The sequence below is a fragment of the Scyliorhinus torazame genome, chromosome 15 (assembly GCF_047496885.1).
Source record: "Scyliorhinus torazame isolate Kashiwa2021f chromosome 15, sScyTor2.1, whole genome shotgun sequence".
NCBI lineage: Eukaryota > Metazoa > Chordata > Chondrichthyes > Carcharhiniformes > Scyliorhinidae > Scyliorhinus > Scyliorhinus torazame.
This window is the reverse complement of record NC_092721.1, coordinates 20,635,106-20,654,258: the sequence shown is the minus strand read 5'-3', so window position 1 is coordinate 20,654,258 and position 19,153 is coordinate 20,635,106. Positions and strand designations below refer to the sequence as shown.

The window sequence follows — 19,153 nt, the reverse complement described above, 5'->3', positions numbered from 1 at the left end:
TGCAATGAAGTTACTGTGAAAAGCCCCTAGTCGCCACATTCCAGCGTCTGTTCGGGTACACAGAGGGAGAATTCAGAATTCTCAGCTGGTACGGGAATTTAACCCGCGCTGCTGGCCTTGTTCTGCATCACAACAAGCTGTATACCCCACTGAGCTAAACCAGCCCTCCCATACTCAATCTTTGTTCATACCAAACATAGTGCAAAGATTAGTGACATAGTAAATCATTACATATTTAGATTACTGATAAAAGACTACCAATATTATTCAAAGTACTCCCTTTCCCCTTTATTCATATCATGGGTGAGAAAAATTGAGGCATTATAAATATGAAGTTTGGTTTGATAGAGGTTGTAGGGCAAATTAGCATATAAACTAGTATTGAGAAACAGTTTCATCCAGTTCCATAGCAAAGGGAAAATCTAAGATCACCAAACCTATACGTAAGACCAAGAAAAGATATAAACAAATTTTAGTCATACTGGCAAAGGCTTGTTTAGGTTTATTTCCCCACTTCCACTATCTAGGCACCATTGACTGTCAAGATTAGTAACTAAAATGAAAAGTAAAATACTGAGGATGCAGATAATGAAATAGGTTTTGTGGAAATGAACCTCTTAATTTCCTACCTTCTCTCGGTTCTGATAAAAGGTTACAGACCTTGAAACAACAACTATTCCACTCTCCATAGATGTTGCCTGATCTGCTGAATTTTCAGGATTTTCAGTTGAAATTGTAATTAAAATGGCCGACATTTACAGTGTCATCTCAGATATGAAAGTGCAGATGGAGGCAGTCCTTTTACATAAATAACTCCAACACTTTTAACATCCGAGGCAGTTATTAAAAAAGTTAAGCTCTCCAGAAATAAGGATATTGCCTGCTGCATTTGATCAAAACTACCAGCAGTGACAGCACAACATGGCAAAATTTGGGACTACTTGGTGGCATGGCCTCTAGTCCAGTATTGTTGGCATCGTCAGCTTGTTCTGGATTTTCCCTCACTTCGGGTGTTCAAAATGTGCAAAAGGGTTCAGCAATAATTACACATGCATGTAGTTGATCATGTGTGGTAGCATTAACAATGGTGTCAGCCTTTAGTGACTGCACTTACTTCTGTATTAGAAGGTCACTGAGTCAAGTCCCACTCCAGACACTAAGTACAAGCAAGTCTGACAGTTCAGCGCAGTACTGAGAGGGAGTTCTGTACTTTAGGAGGATAAATATTTTGGATCTGTAATTAAACGGGAGGCAATGTTGCCTGCTCAGGTGAAAATACAAAGGCACTTTTCAAAGAAGAGCATGGGAGTTCTCTTGATCTCCCTTTACCCCTTAAGCAATGGAAGTCAATATCATAGATCATAGAATTTACAGTGCAGGAGGCCATTCGGCCCATCGAGTCTGCACCGGCCCGTACAAAGAGCACCCTTCTCAAGCCCACGTATCTACCCTATCCCCGTAACCCCCACTTAACCTTTTTGTATACCAAGGGCAATTTAGCATGGCCAGTCCACCTAACCCGCACATCTTTGGACTGTGGGAGGAAACTGGAGCACCCGGAGGATAACAGGCACGGGGAGAACGTGCAGAATCTGCACAGATAGTGACCCAGCCGGGAATCGAACCTGGTAACCTGGAGCTGTGAAGCAACTGTGCTACACACAGTTATAATTCACCATTTATATCATCACTGTTTGTGGGGCCTTGCTCTGTGAAAACTGGCTGCCGTGCTCTCAATTGACTACTTCATTTGCTCTAAAATATTTAGGAATTCCCCCAGGGCTTGAAATGTGCAATATAAATGCAAGTCCTTTCATTCATTTCAAAACTCACAACCTCTACCACTTAGAAGGCCAAGGGCAGCATATGCAAGGACAGCATTCCCAAGGGCAGCAGGTGTACGGGAACACAACCACTCACAAGTTTCCCTCCAGGCCACACACCATCCTAACTTGGAACTACATTGCTGTGCTTTTATTGTTTCTGGGTCAGAAAACCTGGAACTTCCTGCCTAACAATACTCTGGTGTACTTACACCACATGGACTGCAGCAAATCAAGCAGGTGGCTCACCAGCCAGTAAGGCCTACATTCACAAAATAATTAAAAAAGCCACTGTGCACATATGAATCTGGCACTTCTGCAGTTTCCCCTGTTGTTGAATCAATATAAACAGAGTAGAAGCTGCCCTACTACATCAGAAATAATATAAAAATAGCATGGGTAATCACAGATGCAAACCTGTACTACCCCCTCCCCCCCTCCCCCCCCCCCCCATGTACATTTGGTCTCATTAAAATCAATTCATGTAAACTGCTATTTTTCTGCAAAGCAGACTGCTGGTATCAATCAGCATGACCTGTACCTTGATAGAGATCTGAAAAAAAAAGTTAAAATCAAAAAGGACATGGATGGTTCATATTTTGCAAAAGCTAATTTTATGTAGTATTTGTGGAATGTTACTTTTTTTCCATGAAAATCCCACATATTTTCTGAAGAGTTATTTTCCTTCTTTTTAAAAGCTTGTAGTTTCCTCTCAATTTAGTCACAAACATGGATTCTCATACCTGAAAATTTAAAAGTGAAGGGTTTTAGCCTCCTGGTTTGCTGACTGAATACTTCAATACGATTGACTTTCTGCCTGCTTGTTGATATCACTGCTACGGCCTCGAGGTCCTCCCTGCCTGCCTGGTTGCAGGTACAGCCACAGGCCAGAATTGTAGAGGGAGTCCCACCCCATAATGATGGCCTGGCTACCTCTTCTTTTTATTTAAACTTTTTAAAAAAGGTGAGGAGGAACCTCCATGTCGAGATGCCCTAACCGTTACGTACAATTATTGCAGCTGGGTGCTCTGCTTAAGCTGAAAGTCCTCCAGTTTTGAGAGCCCACCCACCACCCATAATTGGACAGAGACGCTGTCTCCATGCCAATTAACGGGGTGCCTCCATGGAAATCCCAGAGACAAAGAGATAAAAGAAAATATTTTTAAAAATTATTTTAATTTCTTTAAAAATCTCAAAAAGTCCAAAGACTTACAGGTTAGGTGGATTGGCCACGCTAAATCGCCCTTAGTGTCCAAAAAGGTTTGGAGGGGTCATTGGGTTATGGGATAGGGTGGAAGTGAGGGCTTAAGTGGGTCAGTGCAGACTCGATGGGCCGAATGGCCTCCTTCTGCACTGTATGTTCTATGTTCTAATTAAATTCTGAAAGGATGGGACCCAAGACATGTAAAGTTAAAATTGTAAGAATCAGTGACGTTATTTGGCAGTAATTATGACTAATCATGCAACTAAACTTTTGCTTACTTGTGAACGCCTCCGTTTAAACTTTTCTGATGTTTCTGTAAGTACTGCAACTGAATGCTCTTACATTGATGTCAATGTTAAATCAATCGGTACCTTACGTTATATAATTGATTCGGGTAACTCGGGCCGCAACTTTCAGATTTTCACATGTCAATGCACGCACACGTGCTCGAGAGGTTCCTATCCAATTTACATCATTATAAGGCGGAATAATAATAATCTTTATTGTCACAAGTAGGCTTACATTAACACTGCAATGAAGATGATGTGAAAAGCCCCTCGTCGCCACATTCCGGCGTCTGTTCGGGTACACAGGGGGAGAATGCAGAATGTCCAAATTACCTAACAGCACGTCTTTCGGGACATGTGGGAGGAAACCGCAGCACCCGGAGGAAACCACGCAGACACGGGGAGAACGTGTAGACTCCACACAAAGTGACCCAATCGAATCTGGGACCCTGGAGCTGTGAAGCAACAATGCTAACCACTGTGAATGTTGTTAACATCAGCATTATGCTCAATGCAAAAACCAGGTCATTGTAGCTGTTACAACCCCCATGGAGGCCATGGGGTGTGAATCATTCAGTTCCCCGTGACCTCCACAGAATACGAACTTCCCCAGTAACAGGGCGGGGCTTGCCCTTTAATGAGGGGAGCCTTCCCAGTGTAAAAACCCCGACCTGGGTGCAGGTTGGGGAGGGAGACCCTTTGGGGAGAGGAGCATTTGTGTATCGTTAATAAAAAAGTATTGTTTGCATCCTCCTTACTGTTTTGTTTGTATTCTTTTGGCGTGGATTCTACAGTAGCTTTACCTAACCTTTATAAAATCTGCTGCTAAGTTTTATGGTTATTGAACTCCATGAATCATTAAAAATTCTCCTCCAGGACATAACTATAAAACACTAACTTTATTTTAAGCTTGAGGTGCATACCTGGGAGGTTAGGAACAAACATAGGTTGAAAAAGAATCCTGTTTGACTAACAGTTGATCAGAGGCTAATCTCCATGTAATATTTAGAAAAGTAATTAAAATGAGTAATGTGGTGGAGCAGCATCAGTGTACTAACATGTTGCACCATAAATCTGTAGGGTGGGTGTGGGCCTGCAGTTATTACCACTCATGGCAAATGCTCAATCTAAGCTGAGCTGACACTGAGTAAATGTTAGGCATTTCACTGCTATAGTAGAAGCAAATAAGTCATAGAAAGAATCTGTTAACAGCACTTTGATGCAACTCCTATAAATAATGCTAGCAGCAGAGGGTTGGAAAGAATGAGTCCACTGAACCTATTCTGTGGCAGAAAAGTGAGAAAATTAACTTTTTTTAAAAAGAAAAAAAGCAATATTACTGTTATTCACCTTCTCGCACTTAACTGCAAGCAGAATAGTACATGTAAACAAATGCCCGTGAAATTTGGGTTTGTAAACAGGTTTAACTTGTTATCATCACAAACGGGAAGCTACTGCCACTTTCACGAGGACCAAGAGATTTAAAGGAAAGCTCTGCAATTGGGCATAGTGAATTCCAAGTTGTACTCAATCCAAGGTAATATACTGCCATTAATATTACTTTTTAAAAAATTACAATGTTAAAAGGTACATCAACGTACACTGTGACTCCGAGAAAAGGATCCAGGTGCAAACATTGACCAAACACAAAGTGCATGATGGCAGTTGTAAAGACAAATAAATTGCGGTGATATGTAAACAGATTTGTTGAATATAAATCCAAGGAGTGCTACTGATACTCTATAAAGCATCAGAGAGAACAAAGGCCAGTATTTCATTCTGGTGTGGTCACCATATATAAGATGTAGAGGCAGATAAAATGATTTAAAGAATTGTTTTTATGTACTTAAGTGTGAAGAGAAACTAAGGAAAATAAATCAGTTTGTTTTTAAAAAGAATGATTCTAGATTTTTTTTAAAATGGGAAGCAATTAAGTAAGGTGGGTAAAACCAGGGCTGAACTACACAACTTTAAACTATGCAAGCCGTGAGCAAAGGAATTAATCATTCAACTTACAGATAGGACTGCCACCTAGTGCAAAAAAATATGGACTTGATACAAAGCATTCAGAGGAAATACTATGGCCTGAATTTTTCAATCAGTGGCAAACAAACAGTACTCACTGTACAATGCGCTTATAAATGATTGGTGGGATTTTGAGCTGCAAATTATGGTAATCGGGCATCTGATACAACACTGCAGTCTCTACAGAGGATTTGCATTATATGAGAGCAGGACAAGCAAGAGAATACTTACTGAGTAACACAGTATGAAAGAAGAGGTATAAGCTCAAATATTTAAACATGAAATTATGTGCCGAGAATTAAATAGAGGATAGAAAGAGAGGGGATTGAGAGAGAGAGAAATAAAAGAGACAAAGAAAATATTTAAATTTTTTCTAAAATATATAACGATTGACACCTGAAAGGATCAGACTCCACACTTGTAAAGTAGATTTTCAGTGCCAGTGGGGAGTTTGGTAGTAATTAAGGCATCACACCATTAAAACGTCACTTACACTTGAATGGACAGCCCTAACTTTTAACTTTAGTGGGTATCTAGTGATTCGGTATTGCAACTTCATGCCCTTCTTGCGTTTGAATGCTAGGTTTCTTGGCAACGTATCAGTACAGCACAACTTTGGGAGGAGAGGGAAAATTGGATATCAACTTTCTGATTTCAGTGTTTAACTATGCATGTATAGAGACTGAGAGTTGCTATTTACTCCATAATAGGTGAGCCCCATTAGCTTTGTGGTTATTTCTATCTCAAAGTTCTGGCCAATTAATTTCTGATTCAAAAAAAAAGATAGTAGTTTCTGAATTTGAGCAAGGTTAAAAAAAGGGTCTGAATGGGGAGTAGCAAGGAGAACATGTTAAATGTGCTCAACAGCCTCTCATCATTTTATTCTTATGCTGTTATCCAGTTAAGCAGCTGACCAAAGGTGAAGGGTTACTTTTCCACCTCTTCAACTCAAAATTATTAATTTATCAGCCTAAAACCAAGAGCTTTACAAGATCTAAAACTAAAGTAGACATCAGCTTGCCATTTTTGGTAACATGAGTCAGAAGGACCTGGTTTCAAGCTCATCTCCAGATAGTTTATTTTTATTTCCAATTAAGGGGCAATTTAGTGTGGCCAATCCACCTACCCTGCACATTTTGGGTTGTGGGGGGTGAGACCCACGGACACGGAGAGAATGTGCAAACTCCACGCAGACAGTGACCCGTTAGTGTGGCCAATCCACCTACCCTGCACATCTTTGGGTTGTGGGGGGTGAGACCCATGGACACGGAGAGAATGTGCAAACTCCATGCAGACAGTGACCCGGAGCCGGGATCGAACCCGGATCCTCGGCGGCATGAGGTATAAGTGCTAGCCACTGCGCCACCATGACTCCAGATAATTGATCACATAATCCAAGTTGACAGATTGGTGAAGTACTGAGAGAGTGCTACATTGTGTGAAGTTTATAGGTGAGATGTTAAACTAAGAAAATGTCTGCTGACTCAGTGGACGTAAAGGCTTAGAATTCTTTTCAGCACTGGGGAGCGGAACTCAGCGATCGGGCTGCCATTTTGCAAGGGTGCCCTAAATGAGCATGTGGTCCCCCACTCCCCCACCCATGGGCAATGTCACCCCATCACACACGGGCACTACCTCACACCCCTTCAAGTAAGGATACCTTGCTATGGGGTCCCTGGGGCCCCCCCTTCTTCAGAACCACCCCAAGTCCCTTTAAAGCACCACCCCCTTTCAGGGCCCCAACTCTTCATCCCCTCAACCCCCTACTTACCTGCCCTGCACACCCCCACCCAACCCTCCTTTCATAGGCATGGTCCCCCCTTGGGCCCTGACCCATGGCAGCGCAGAGGCACCCGGGCACCCTTGCACTGTCACCCTAGCAATGCTCCTGCCAGGTTGGCAGTTCACCCGGGCACCTTGGCAGTACCAAGGTGGCAGTGCCAAGGTGCTCACGTCCAGGGGGATAGCCAAGAGGCCACCCTGCACTATCCCTGACCACCCAGGGGAGGCCAGAGACCCCCTGTGAGCCGATCCGCCTGGTCCACATTGTCGTGGAGCAGTACTAATCGGTTCACGGTTGCATCCTCCCTGGGGAGGCGGGTAGATCAAGGGAGGCCGGTAGATCCCGGGCAGGTAGGCCTTAAGTAGCGTTAAGACCTACTTTAGTGAGCGTAGTTTGGTCCTGCCTCTTTTGGACGGAGTTCCGATTACATCGCCTTGTGGGACCTGAGTATATCTCAGGTCCCACAAAGGCTGCCGGGAGGCTTTACCCGGGATCTACCGGCCGCGTTGTTCTCTCACTCGAATGCAATGCGGCCACTGAACCGCGCCCAAAGTCTTTACAAAAGCATAATCAGATAAACATGGTCATGTAGGCAAAGGAGGGATAACTAGGATTGATTGAAATGTGTCAGAAATTGGTTTTAAAGAATCCCTACAGGGAGGAGAGGGATGTGAAATTGTGCAAGGATTTGCGAGTGTATTCTAGAGAGTTTGGGATAGAGAGCAGGAGGTATGGGAGCTAATGGTGGGCTAAAGAGACAGAGGAGAAAATTCACAAAGGACAAGGGGCATATCAGCAGACACTTTTAAGAGTGATGAGCTCATGGGCTGGAAAATATTATGGTGATAACAAGGAGTGAGGATTTAAATAGGCAGCTGAGGATTTTAACTTGGAAGCACTGGCAGAGCAGGAGCCAAATTTGGCAGCAAGGATTGGGTAATAGGGGATCGTAAAACTGGTGCAATTCAGCTCTGGTGGGAGAACCTGGGCGGGATTCTCCCATGTCGCGCCGCTTGGGAAAATCGCCATTTGCGTCGGATTTACGCATGGCGCCGTTCCGCCATTCACCCAATCGGCGAGAATGCCGTCATCAAGGTCGGCGCCGCGCCTCCCGGAGAATCGCCCGAGGTGCTGAGTCTTGCGATTCTCCGGGCTTCCCCCAGGTCACGCCGTCGCGGTTCACCCCTGCAAAATAAATTTGTCAGATAGTCGTGCTGGCTGACGATGTGGAGTGAGGATGTGAGCGGCCGGCGTTTTCAGAGTAAGCATGTTGTGGCGCCCACGGCCAATGCTGGCGGGGGGGGGGGGGGGGAAGAGGAGGGGGGAAGGAGGGGGGGGGGGAAGGAGGGGGAAGGAGGGGGGGGGGAAGGAGGGGGGGGGGAAGGAGGGGGGGGAAGGAGGGGGGGGAAGGAGGGGGGGGGAAGGAGGAGGGAGGGGAACGAGGAGGGAGGGGAAAGAGGAGAGGAGGAGGGAGGGGAAAGAGGAGGGAAGAGGAGGGGGGAGGATGGGGGGAGGGGAGGGGAGGGGGAGGATGGGGGGAGGAGGAGGATGGGGGGGATGGGGAGGGGAGGGGAGGGATGGGGAGGGGAGGGGGAGGATAGGATGGGGGAGGGGGGAGGATGGGGGAAGGGGAGGGGGAGGATGGGGGGAGGTGGGGGGGGAGGAGGAGGGGAAGGGAGGGGGAGGATGGGGGGAGAGGAGGAGGGAGGGGGGGAGAGGAGGAGGGAGGGGAGGAGGGGAGGGGAGGGGAGGAGGGGGGAGAGGATGGGGGAGGGAGGGAGGTGAAGTAGGAAGTAGGGAGGGGGAGTAGGAGGGGGAGGGGGAGTAGGAGTGGGAGGAGGGGAGGGGAGAGTAGGAGGGGGTGGGGAGTAGGAGAAGGGGGGGGAGAGTAGGAGGGGGTGGGGGAGTAGGAGAAGGGGAGGGGGTTTAGGAAGGGGAGGGGGTTTAGAAGGGGGAGAAGGAGGGGGAGGGGGAGAGAGTAGGAGGGGGGAGGGGGGAGAGTAGGAGGGGGGAGGGGGGAGAGTAGGAGGGGGGAGAGTAGGAGGGGGGAGGGGGAGAGAGTAGGAGGGGGGAGGGGAGAGAGAAGGAGGAGGGTGGAGTAGGAGGGGGGGGAAGGAGGGGGGTAGTAGAAAGGGGGAAGGAGGAGGGGGGGGGGGGAGGGTGCAGTCATATTCGGGTGGGGGGTGGTCAGGGCAGGGGGCCTCCATGTTCCGGGGAAGGGGGGGGGGCTTTCCGCAGGACATGCCAACCGGCCTGCCATGGACATCCATGCCGCCATCCCGCACGGCCACACGCCTTGACCTTGGGTGTGCCCAGCACCCCCCGCACCCACACGGGTGCCGCAACACCCAGCTGACAGAGACCATCTCTGGGAAGGGTCACGACGACACACATGCCAGCCCCCGTGAGGGCATGGCCAGCCCAGGGTGGCGCAATGAGGGGGGACGGGCAAAACTGGGCAGTGGACGGATACTGTGGGCAGGGGTCAGGGTGCCTTCGTGTTTGTAGCGACACCAGCCAACCGGGGCACACATGTATACCATGGCACCTGGCTGTCGAGGTGTCAATGCGCCACCGTTAAACATACTGTATCTCTCTTTCCCCCGCCCCCCCTCCTGCAGATCATAATGTTTGGGCACCAGCCAGTGATGTTTGCCGCCGTGGCGGGAGCCGCTGCCCTGCAGGTGGCCCTTCGGCAGCGTCGACGCAGGCGGCTCAGAGCAGCTGTGGCAGCGGCGCCTGCAGCAGAGGGACCGGCTGCAGAGGGCCCCGTGTCACCCGCTCAGGCTGCAGTCCCGCCCGCCCGACAGGTGCAGGAGGAGGCAGAGGGGGACGATGGCCACCACATCGTTGGGGATGCACAGGACGAGGATACCGATCTTGTTGGGGCGCAGGGGGAGGAGGAGCAGGTGGTGGTGCCAAGGCTCCGGAGGCGCCCCATGAGGTCTCGAGTGTACCGTCACTGCATGTCCTTCGAGGACCTACCGGACAGGGCATGAGTAGGGAGACCGTCGCACACATATGCCACCTCATGGCACATCTGGCACCACGTGGAACGGGGGGGGAAGGGGGGAGGTGAGGGGCTGAGCAGGGGAGGGGAGTCTCACTTGGTACTGCGCCTCTGATCTGGCATGGCGCTACCTCCCGGGTGGCGGCTCCCCCAGCGAGGTCCAGAGCCCTCTGCTCATGGACGGTGAGGGGGCGCAGAACAGATGATTCCCCTCCGGTTCTTGCACACTCACGATGGACGAAGGTTGTGGGCTGTTTTATCCTGCGGGGGGGGGGAAGGAAACCATCAGAGTTAGGCGGTCAGCAGCAAGACACACAGATGTTGGCAACATTATGACTTGGGGGGGGGGTGGGGGCGGCACTGGGCACCACGCCATGGCAGCTCGCAAGGGCGGTGTGGTGTCCATGTGGGTCGTGTGTACATGGTGCCCCCCCCTCCTGCCTGGAACGGGGCGGGGGGCTCGACACGTGGGGGCGGGGGGGGGGAGGAGGGAGCGGTGGGGTGTGGCCCGGGGCAATTCATGGAGCTTCTTGCGGCACTGCTCTCCCGAGCGTGGGGTGTGCCCCACAGCGCTAACGGCGATACCCACATCACGCCAGCTGCGCCTGACTGCGTTGGCCGGGTGCCGGTGGCCACGTCTTGGGCACAGGATCACCCTCCGCGCTTCCACTGCGTCCAGTAGTGTCTCCAGGTCATTGTCCCGGAACCTGGGAGCGGCACGGCGGGGCGCAGCCATCTCTGTGTGTCGGGACCTGTGCGCGGATCGCGCACATAAAATGACGCGGCGCCACCTCACACGGACGTCGCGCGATGACTGGGGTCCCATTGAAAGGCTCAGCGATCAACAGCCCTTTGAAAGGTCATCAATGTAATCGACATTATGAATAAAAAACAGCATTTAAAAGTACTTATCTGCTTCTTCATTTTTTTGTTAACCATCATAATCATGATTAACAGGAATTTATCATAGAATTTACAGTGCAGAAGGAGGCCATTCGGCCCATCAAGTCTGCATCGGCCCTTGGAAAGAGCACTAACCCCACACCGCCACCCTATCCCCGTAACCCACCTAACCTTTTTGGACACTAAGGGCAATTTATCATGGCCAATCCACCTAACCTGCACGTCTTTGGACTGTGGGAGGAAACCGGAGCACCCGGAGGAAACCCACGCAGGCATGGGGAGAACGTGCAAACTCCGCACAGCCAGTGACCCAAGCAGGAATCAAACCTAGGACACTGGAGTTGTGAAGCAACAGTGCTAACTAACCACTCTGCTACCGTGCTGCCCGAACATCTTAAAATACATGAAACAGGATCCTTCGTAAGCCTATGCATGAAATCAAATTAAGTGATTAAACTAAATAATGAAACAACAAACATATTAAGCCTACTACAACTACCTAGATTAATTTCCTTTAACATTGCTTGAATATTAAAATGATGAGTTACATAATTGCTTGCCAAGTATCGTACAAGACTGAACTTGATCATTTGTATGAAGTGGAACATCACCAGGAACTGCTGAGACACATGCATGCATATGATGAAAACACATTAATTTTGTCTAATTGTCTATAATGTAATTTTCCAGTGCAGCTGAAGACTGAATACTGCTCGTCATTAAAAGCAAAAACACTGCGGATGCATCTGAAATAAAAAGAGAAAATGCTAGAACTCAGCAGGTCTGGCAGCATCTGTGGAGAGAGAAATAAAATTAAAGTTCTGGGTCCTTGACTCTTCTTCATAACTAAAGAGAGGGAGAAATGTGGTGGATTTTATACTGTTTAGGAGGGGATGGAGCAGGTGGAGAGCAATAAGTCAGTGACAGATGTGAGCTGGGAGATCCAAGAATGGCGAACGGCCTGCCTTAGCCTCGGGCAGTACCCAGGGGGAGAGTAGAATCAGGTTTTAGGGAAAGGAGATTGTGGCAGGGACGGCTTTCTCTGTCTATTCTGGTTCAAATATGATCCAATTTATTCCCCCCACATATTTTTCACAAAGGGTGTTGGTTATTTGCGAAGGTACAGCTACATAGGCCAATTCCCATCTTATTGTGGGGCAGCAAAATCAAATGGATTGTTGACCTCATTAAATGGTCATAAATGTGCTTCTAGGAGTTGCTGAACAGCAATCAGAAATGGGAAACCTATATGAATTTACTGAGCAAATGTTACATCTCTTATTGTTGCAATTGAAATCAACCAAGACAAGATGATTCTTGGTCTGCATCGTCAAATCTCCCTGGATAAACTTGCTGAACTATTTGGTAGGTTGGCTGATATATTTTGAATCATCTTCTTTCCACACCCACCCTTTACCCTCCCACAAACTTTAGGAGCTGTCATCCAAAGTACGATTCAAGTACTGCATGAGTAATGTTTGACAATAATATTCTGACAAATGTCATGAACCGTTATGGAGAATAATGCTTCAAATGTGCTTTAATACACTAGGCAGTCTGCCATAGCATTGTATATGGGAAGTCAGAGGACATAGCTACCCTCTCATTCTTCTCAGTTGTCTTTGTGTTGCTGTCTTGCTTCGTTTTCCTTTCTGGTCATTTGCAGCTATGGAGCAAGAAGTCAATTGCTTCTTTTAGAGACTGTGGATATTGCTTTACCTGTTTTCCCGTTCATACATCTCTTTGGAGCCACATCGAAGGTGTTCAATTTCGAGGTCTGTTTTCACGCGAATTTGCTCCAGTTCATGACGAAGCTTGTCTTCATATTCATTTTTGTAGTGATCCCTTCCAAAAAAAAAAGTTCCATATTGTCTTCAACATCAAAAGAAAAATGTGGTGAATTCTATAGGTTTACGACACAACTGATCAAAATATTCACTGCAACAAATCAGGTTAAAGCACGATATTAATGTAAATTCAGTAAAGTTAGACACAAGTACTTTACTGTTTGAAATATGTTTTAAAGTTTGTTCATTATAACAAAGTTGCTCCTCCATCATTTAATCTTTCTGTTAATATAAACTCTTATACAAATGTTAAAAGCGCCATCTACATTCAGCCGTACCTTCTTCCAATCCACTACCTCCAAATGAATATTTGCAGCCATACAGAATACGGGTTTTAATAAATAATCAATATTGCTTTCATTTTAGCTTTTAATGGAGTGAAATGTTATATTAAGCATGGCACAAAAGCCATCGTGATCGAAAAAAATGAATAATCAAAGGGGCACATGCTACAATCAGCCAGGCCTGTTCTTAAGCTTATGATGTCTGCATGCAGAAGGCAGGCATTGTGCCCTTTCTGAATTCAACAAAAGGCTGGGGGACAACAGTATCTGGGTGCATTTATCATGCCAACACCTCACCCAGAGTCAACTTGCCAAGCAATCAGCACCCTTGCCTCATGCAGTATAAATTGTTGCTCCCTTTAGAATTTGATATTCTTGTGTCTGTCCTGATGGGTGTAAGTTGAAACGTTTTGGCAGCATTTCTCTTTTTCAGCGATACAAAAGTTCTGTACTATCAAGTGACAATAAACTTAGAATCCCTGTGGATTTATATATTGAACAATAAATAAAGAATTTATTGATATTAACAACAATGTGTATTTATATAACACTTTTTAATGATCTACAGTGCTTCATGGGAACATAATCAGACAAAAACTGACCCCCATGCCAAGAAAGACGCATAGGAGAGATACACAAAGATCGGCTAAAGGGGTAGGTTCAAAAGAGCAACATAAAGGAGGGTGGTATAAAGGGAGGGGTTTACGCAGAGTATTATAGGTCTTGGGACCTATACTGGTAGACAGCTTTTTTAAAAAAATCATTTGTGCGGGATGTGGGCTTCGCTGGCTAGGCCAGCAAATTTGCATGAGGACTAAATTGAGAGAAGTTAGCTAGAATAAATGTCAGCTAAACAGTCCTTCACTATCAGCAGAATAAAACAACAATTGCAATTAAACAGTCTCTCAGCAAACACCCCGATAAATTGAAAACAGAGAATCTTCCTAAAGTCCACCCGACTCTATGACAATGAAGCCTGCCCTCAAACCAACTTTTAAGTTAACCATCCCTCATTTACAGTTTATTTTTTGATTTCAAGTATTTGGGTTTTTATTACCGTTCAGCATTAATGTAATTCCTTTAACTCATTTAGCTCCAAAAACAAAACATCCCTCTGGACTGCAACTTCAGCAAGATTTGCAGACATCACATCTCCAGATCTTTTGCTGTGTAAACCCACCTGCTGTTTTATAGCTCTATCTCTTCTGACTTAATTAAACAAACATGAGTCACATAAACTGGTATCTTGAGGTTCTCTGGCATTTTCCAAGTCCAGCATTTCAATTACTATATCGTACCTTTCTGGCTGTTAATCTCTCACCGTAATATGGCCCCACCCGTAAAAGTGTAATAGGCTCCAAGCTTGCTTTACCCTAAAACGAAAAATATTCCAAAAACACATGAACCACACACTGGATATTCACAACAAAACCTATGGTTTGTGACGAAGATGCAAAAACTCTAATGAGTCTGTAGATGGCTTTTGAAACAAATGACAGCAAATTCACACCAATCTTATTTGTGTTTCTTCAGAAGATCACTAGACAAGGAAAAGGGGATGCTGTGCATCTGTCCTAAGGCATCGAGAATCATTTTGAGCCATGCAATTTGGATTGCCAGGTCAATGAACTGAAAAATCTTTCATTTTAATATAAAAATATAAGCCTTGGACAATATGACATACCTTGAAATCACATATTTTTCATACATTTCTTCCCTTGCTCGCTTTGCCTCCTCAAGGTGAGTTTGAAGGCGTTCTATACGGTCTTCTTCATGGGCACAGCGGACATTCATTTCCATATTTTGGCGATTCAAATATTCTTTGTCCTTTTGCAGCAAACTAACAGACTGCTGTAATGCTGACACCTGCAAGGGCAAAAATAAACACTTTCAATTGAAGATCATTGAATTTTAAACATGTTAATGATTTGAATAGTTAGTAGTGGACAAACAAATTTTAAGAAGTTGTTATATTTTCAAGCAAGGTTGTTATTAACCATGCTTCAGACACAAACTGTTCTCAAATTGTGAACTCCAGAAATACTGTAAATTCTACATCAAATACATGGCTACATTTAACTTAATAAAATCTGCACAAAAGCTACCGCATTTCGTAATCACAAATAATAATAATAATAATCATTATTATCATCACAAGTAGGCTTACATTAACACTGCAATGAAGTTACTGTGAAAAGCCCTTAGTCGCCACACTCTGGCGCCTGTTCGGGTACAGAGGGAGAATTCAGAATGTCCAATTCACCTAACCAGCACGTCTTGCGGGACCTGCAGGGGGAAACCGGAGCGCCCGGAAGGAACCCACGCAGACATAGGGAGAACGTGCAGACTCCGCACAGACAGTGACCCAAGCGGGAATTGAACCTGGGACCCTGGTGCTGTGAAGCAACAGTGCTAACCACTGTGCTACCGTGCCGCCCTCATATTATCATAATAATTATGAACAGTGATTATTTAAAAATAGTCCAAGCATTTCAGGTTAGTATAGAATATAAAACTCCCAATTGAGGGTAAAACCTATACTGAGCTTTTGTGGAAAGTATTGTACATATATAATTAGTTTTTTGCTTTGCAGTGATCATACAAGCTCAGGCTTTTTTCCTACAATTTACAATGCATCACCATTTCCACATAATCATTTTACATTAGAGTACAAATCAAAACACAAATTGAAGTTCTGAATCAATAAATAATCCGGTGAGTGCCCCACTTACACTGCGACATTTACTTTGGATGTAGGATGCATGAAATGGATTATTTTGATAAACTAGTAACTTTGTTTGTTCTTCCCTCTCAAAGCTAGCAATCCCAGATATGTATTCACTTTTTTTTTAACTCAGCCTTTAATAACAAATTGGTAGCATTCAATTTAAGATGCCAGTATTTTATTTATTCTTCCCTTCCTCCCTCTATCTCCAATGATGGATTTGTAGCTTTAGATGAAGCTATGGCTGGTGCATCATAGCGATTGAGATATTTCCCACCATCAAATGGTGGCCAATAACCAGCTTTGGAAAGGATGGTCCTTTGCCATACTCTGTGACCAGTCACAATATCACAGGTCAGCAACATCCTTCATGAGCATTTCCCTCTTAAAGCCTGTGTGGATCAAAGCCCCCTTCACCAACAGAGAAATAAAATCAATTCGATATTAGAATATAAAAATCAAAACATTTTATTTTTTTATCCGCCATTTGCAAATGCTAATTGAAAATCTTCTACCCAATTTTATGCATGCTCCACTTCTACAGAAACAATGTGGTACAGCCCCTATACTTTGTCTTTGCCATTATTGTGAATGACTGTCGCCCCACGGCAGCATAATGAAAACTGCAAGGTCCATGATATATCTGTTGCAGAAACAGAATTTGTCCACCACAGTTGGAAATCATCAACACCCAAATAGAGCCCAATTGAATTTTCCAACTCAAGTCAGGCTTTAAAAAGACAGAAGGGAAGGCCAATGAGGAGAAGCATCTTACAGGCATAATTCTAAACAGCTACTTAAAGGTGTATTGACATTTTCTGAATTGTGTTATGTTTTAGCTGAATGCACAGCCCGGTGGAAATTGAGAATGTCCACTGAAAGCACTGTAATGTAAATACCTGAAGGATTTGAAAGGAGAGTGAAAGGTACAATTCTGGATGGACTTCTGGTACCTAGTGATTTATAAACACCAGGTTTAGAAAAAGAAACAGATCTTTACCTGTTTGGTTTCCAAGTGGTCGCTGATCCATCACCGATTTTGTTTGTTACTTTTAGCACATTTGCATTGAGTCAATTGGATGTTGATTAATAACAGAAAAACACATATTTGTACTAATACGATAACTGACCAAATACAATGCTCTGGACAGGTCGGCTGAGGAATAAACACATGCTCGCCTTTAAACAATTCTGTGAGACTTTTAACATCTACCTGGATAGACAAAATGTAGACTCAGTTTAACATCTGATCCAAAAGATGCAATTCTGAGGTAGCATTCCCTCAGTGCTGCACCAAAATGTGAACTCAACTTACGTACTCTAGTCTCTGGAACAGGACTTGAACATAGGACCTTCTGACTTAGAGGACAGAGTGTTACCACTGAGTCAATGGTAACAAGTGTCGTATTGTTAGATTTCCTGACAACTAAAATTGGGTTTATGAAAGTCAGGAGAAGCTTCAAGCAGAAAGGACTGCAGTTGACAGGCCTTAAGTACAGGCAGCTCAGGGAAAGCCCAGGCAATACAAGTGGGCTTGGGAGAAGTCCTGAGGAGCTAAGAAGGTAGCAGACAATTGGTGACTCAGTACTACAGGCCATTGGGCCAATATTCTGCCTGGTGTGGTCAAAGAGCTGAAATTGGGCTTGTGAGTTGGTGCTCGAGTGCAGATTCAGGAATCCAAGGGAATGGAGTCTTGGGAGATGAGATTGAAAACCTGCAACACAAGCTGTCATTAAGGCCTTCTGAGTTGGAGCAACCTTTGGAAAGAATTCCAAGGTGATTTCTTCAAAGTTGAAGACTGGAATCCCTCGTGACAGAAAGATAGTTCCAATGAGACTGGTTCACTCAGTGTTTACTTAGGTCTGTGTGGGTTGAGAAATCAATGGAATCTATTTTGGTCACACCTGCCATTTGCTGTGCAGTGTAGTGTGTCATTGATAACCATCATTAAAGTCATCATTAACCATCATTTGCCTTTTAATTCACAAGTACCTTCGAGTAACCCTGAATGACAGAGTAGAAGATAAATATTGTAAATTGTTTGATCTTTCTAACCATGTGTAGTAAAGTGTATTTTTGTTTATTCAAAACCTGTGGAATCTTGTGGCTTTATTCTCATAGCTAGTGTCTTGAATCTCAAACTTTGTGTACTTTAAATTAAGTGTCACTGGTCCCTAACTTTGGGGGTCTGGTCCAGGGTCAAAGCAACTGAAGGAAAAAACGAATCACTAAACATCCAGTGAGAATTATAAATTACATTAACCCCGAGAGTAGTAAGGGCAGGTTGATGGTCATACCTCTTTGGTTAAGTCATTTCTTTCCTTAGTTTGTGCCTTATGTGTGACTTCAAGCAATTCTAGTTTTTTCCTGAGCTCGGAAGCCTCCCGATCAAGCACATCTCTCTCACTGAAACAAATCACATGAAATGTGACCAGACACAAAATAACTCTAATGTGCAAAGTTAAAAACAACTCAAAAACATTTCTCACTCCTAAAACCTCAGCAGATGTCTCAGCATTGACAAACAATCATTATGAGGTTTCATCATGGCCTTTGCTTGTGTGTAGACATGCAAAGTATATCTCGTGCAAATAGCTGCAACCACCTAACCCCATTAAATTTACTTCCTGTGTCAAGTATTGAGTATTGTTTTTATGTCAAAATGTTTAAAGCAAAATGCTTATGAACATTTTTTTAAATTACAAAATTAGATGTTAAATATTTGCTTCATGGTTCTGAAGGGCACTGATATCCAATAGGTAGCGCTGACTTTTCATTCTTGTTACATCATCATTCAGTAGAACTAAAGTCAATGCTTGAACTGTTTATTAACTACTCACCTGCAGGATATATATACAGAGGTGCAAATAAGGCAACTCACAGGAATAACTAACTATTTAGCATAGTTCAGTGTCTTGTAATATATTAGAAGTCTTCTACATAGCATACATTCAGACACTTTAACAAATCCTATGTCTGATCAAATTAAATGAAATTTTACATTTCAGTCTTCCAAAAGCAGGGTGGCAGGTACACAAGTGACAATATAATTCCAGGGTTAATACCAGAATATGAAGGCATTGTGGTGCAGTGGGTACTGTTCCTGTCTCTGAGCCAGAAGCCCAGGTTTGAGTCCTACCCCAGACCTTGGTGGCCAAGAAAGGTACATTTGTAATGCTGTCAAACAGGGTGAGTCCCAACTTGCTATCCTTCCAATATACGCCAATGGCAGACAGTAACCCCAGAGATTACTGGTCAACCA

General features: G+C 44.8%; 1 protein-coding gene across 3 annotated transcripts in view; it reads right to left on the bottom strand.

Moving 5' to 3' along the window:
* pibf1 (progesterone immunomodulatory binding factor 1) overlaps positions 1-19,153 on the bottom strand; it is a 165,133-nt gene that overhangs the window by 116,985 nt on the left and 28,995 nt on the right. For all 3 annotated transcript variants that reach the window (XM_072476135.1, XM_072476139.1, XM_072476138.1), the window contains exons 7-9: positions 18,189-18,297; positions 14,851-15,032; positions 12,755-12,880 (exon numbers count right to left, since the gene is read on the bottom strand). In XM_072476135.1, coding sequence (XP_072332236.1) covers positions 12,755-12,880; positions 14,851-15,032; positions 18,189-18,297 — 417 coding nt within the window. The remainder of the gene's footprint in view (positions 1-12,754; positions 12,881-14,850; positions 15,033-18,188; positions 18,298-19,153) is intronic.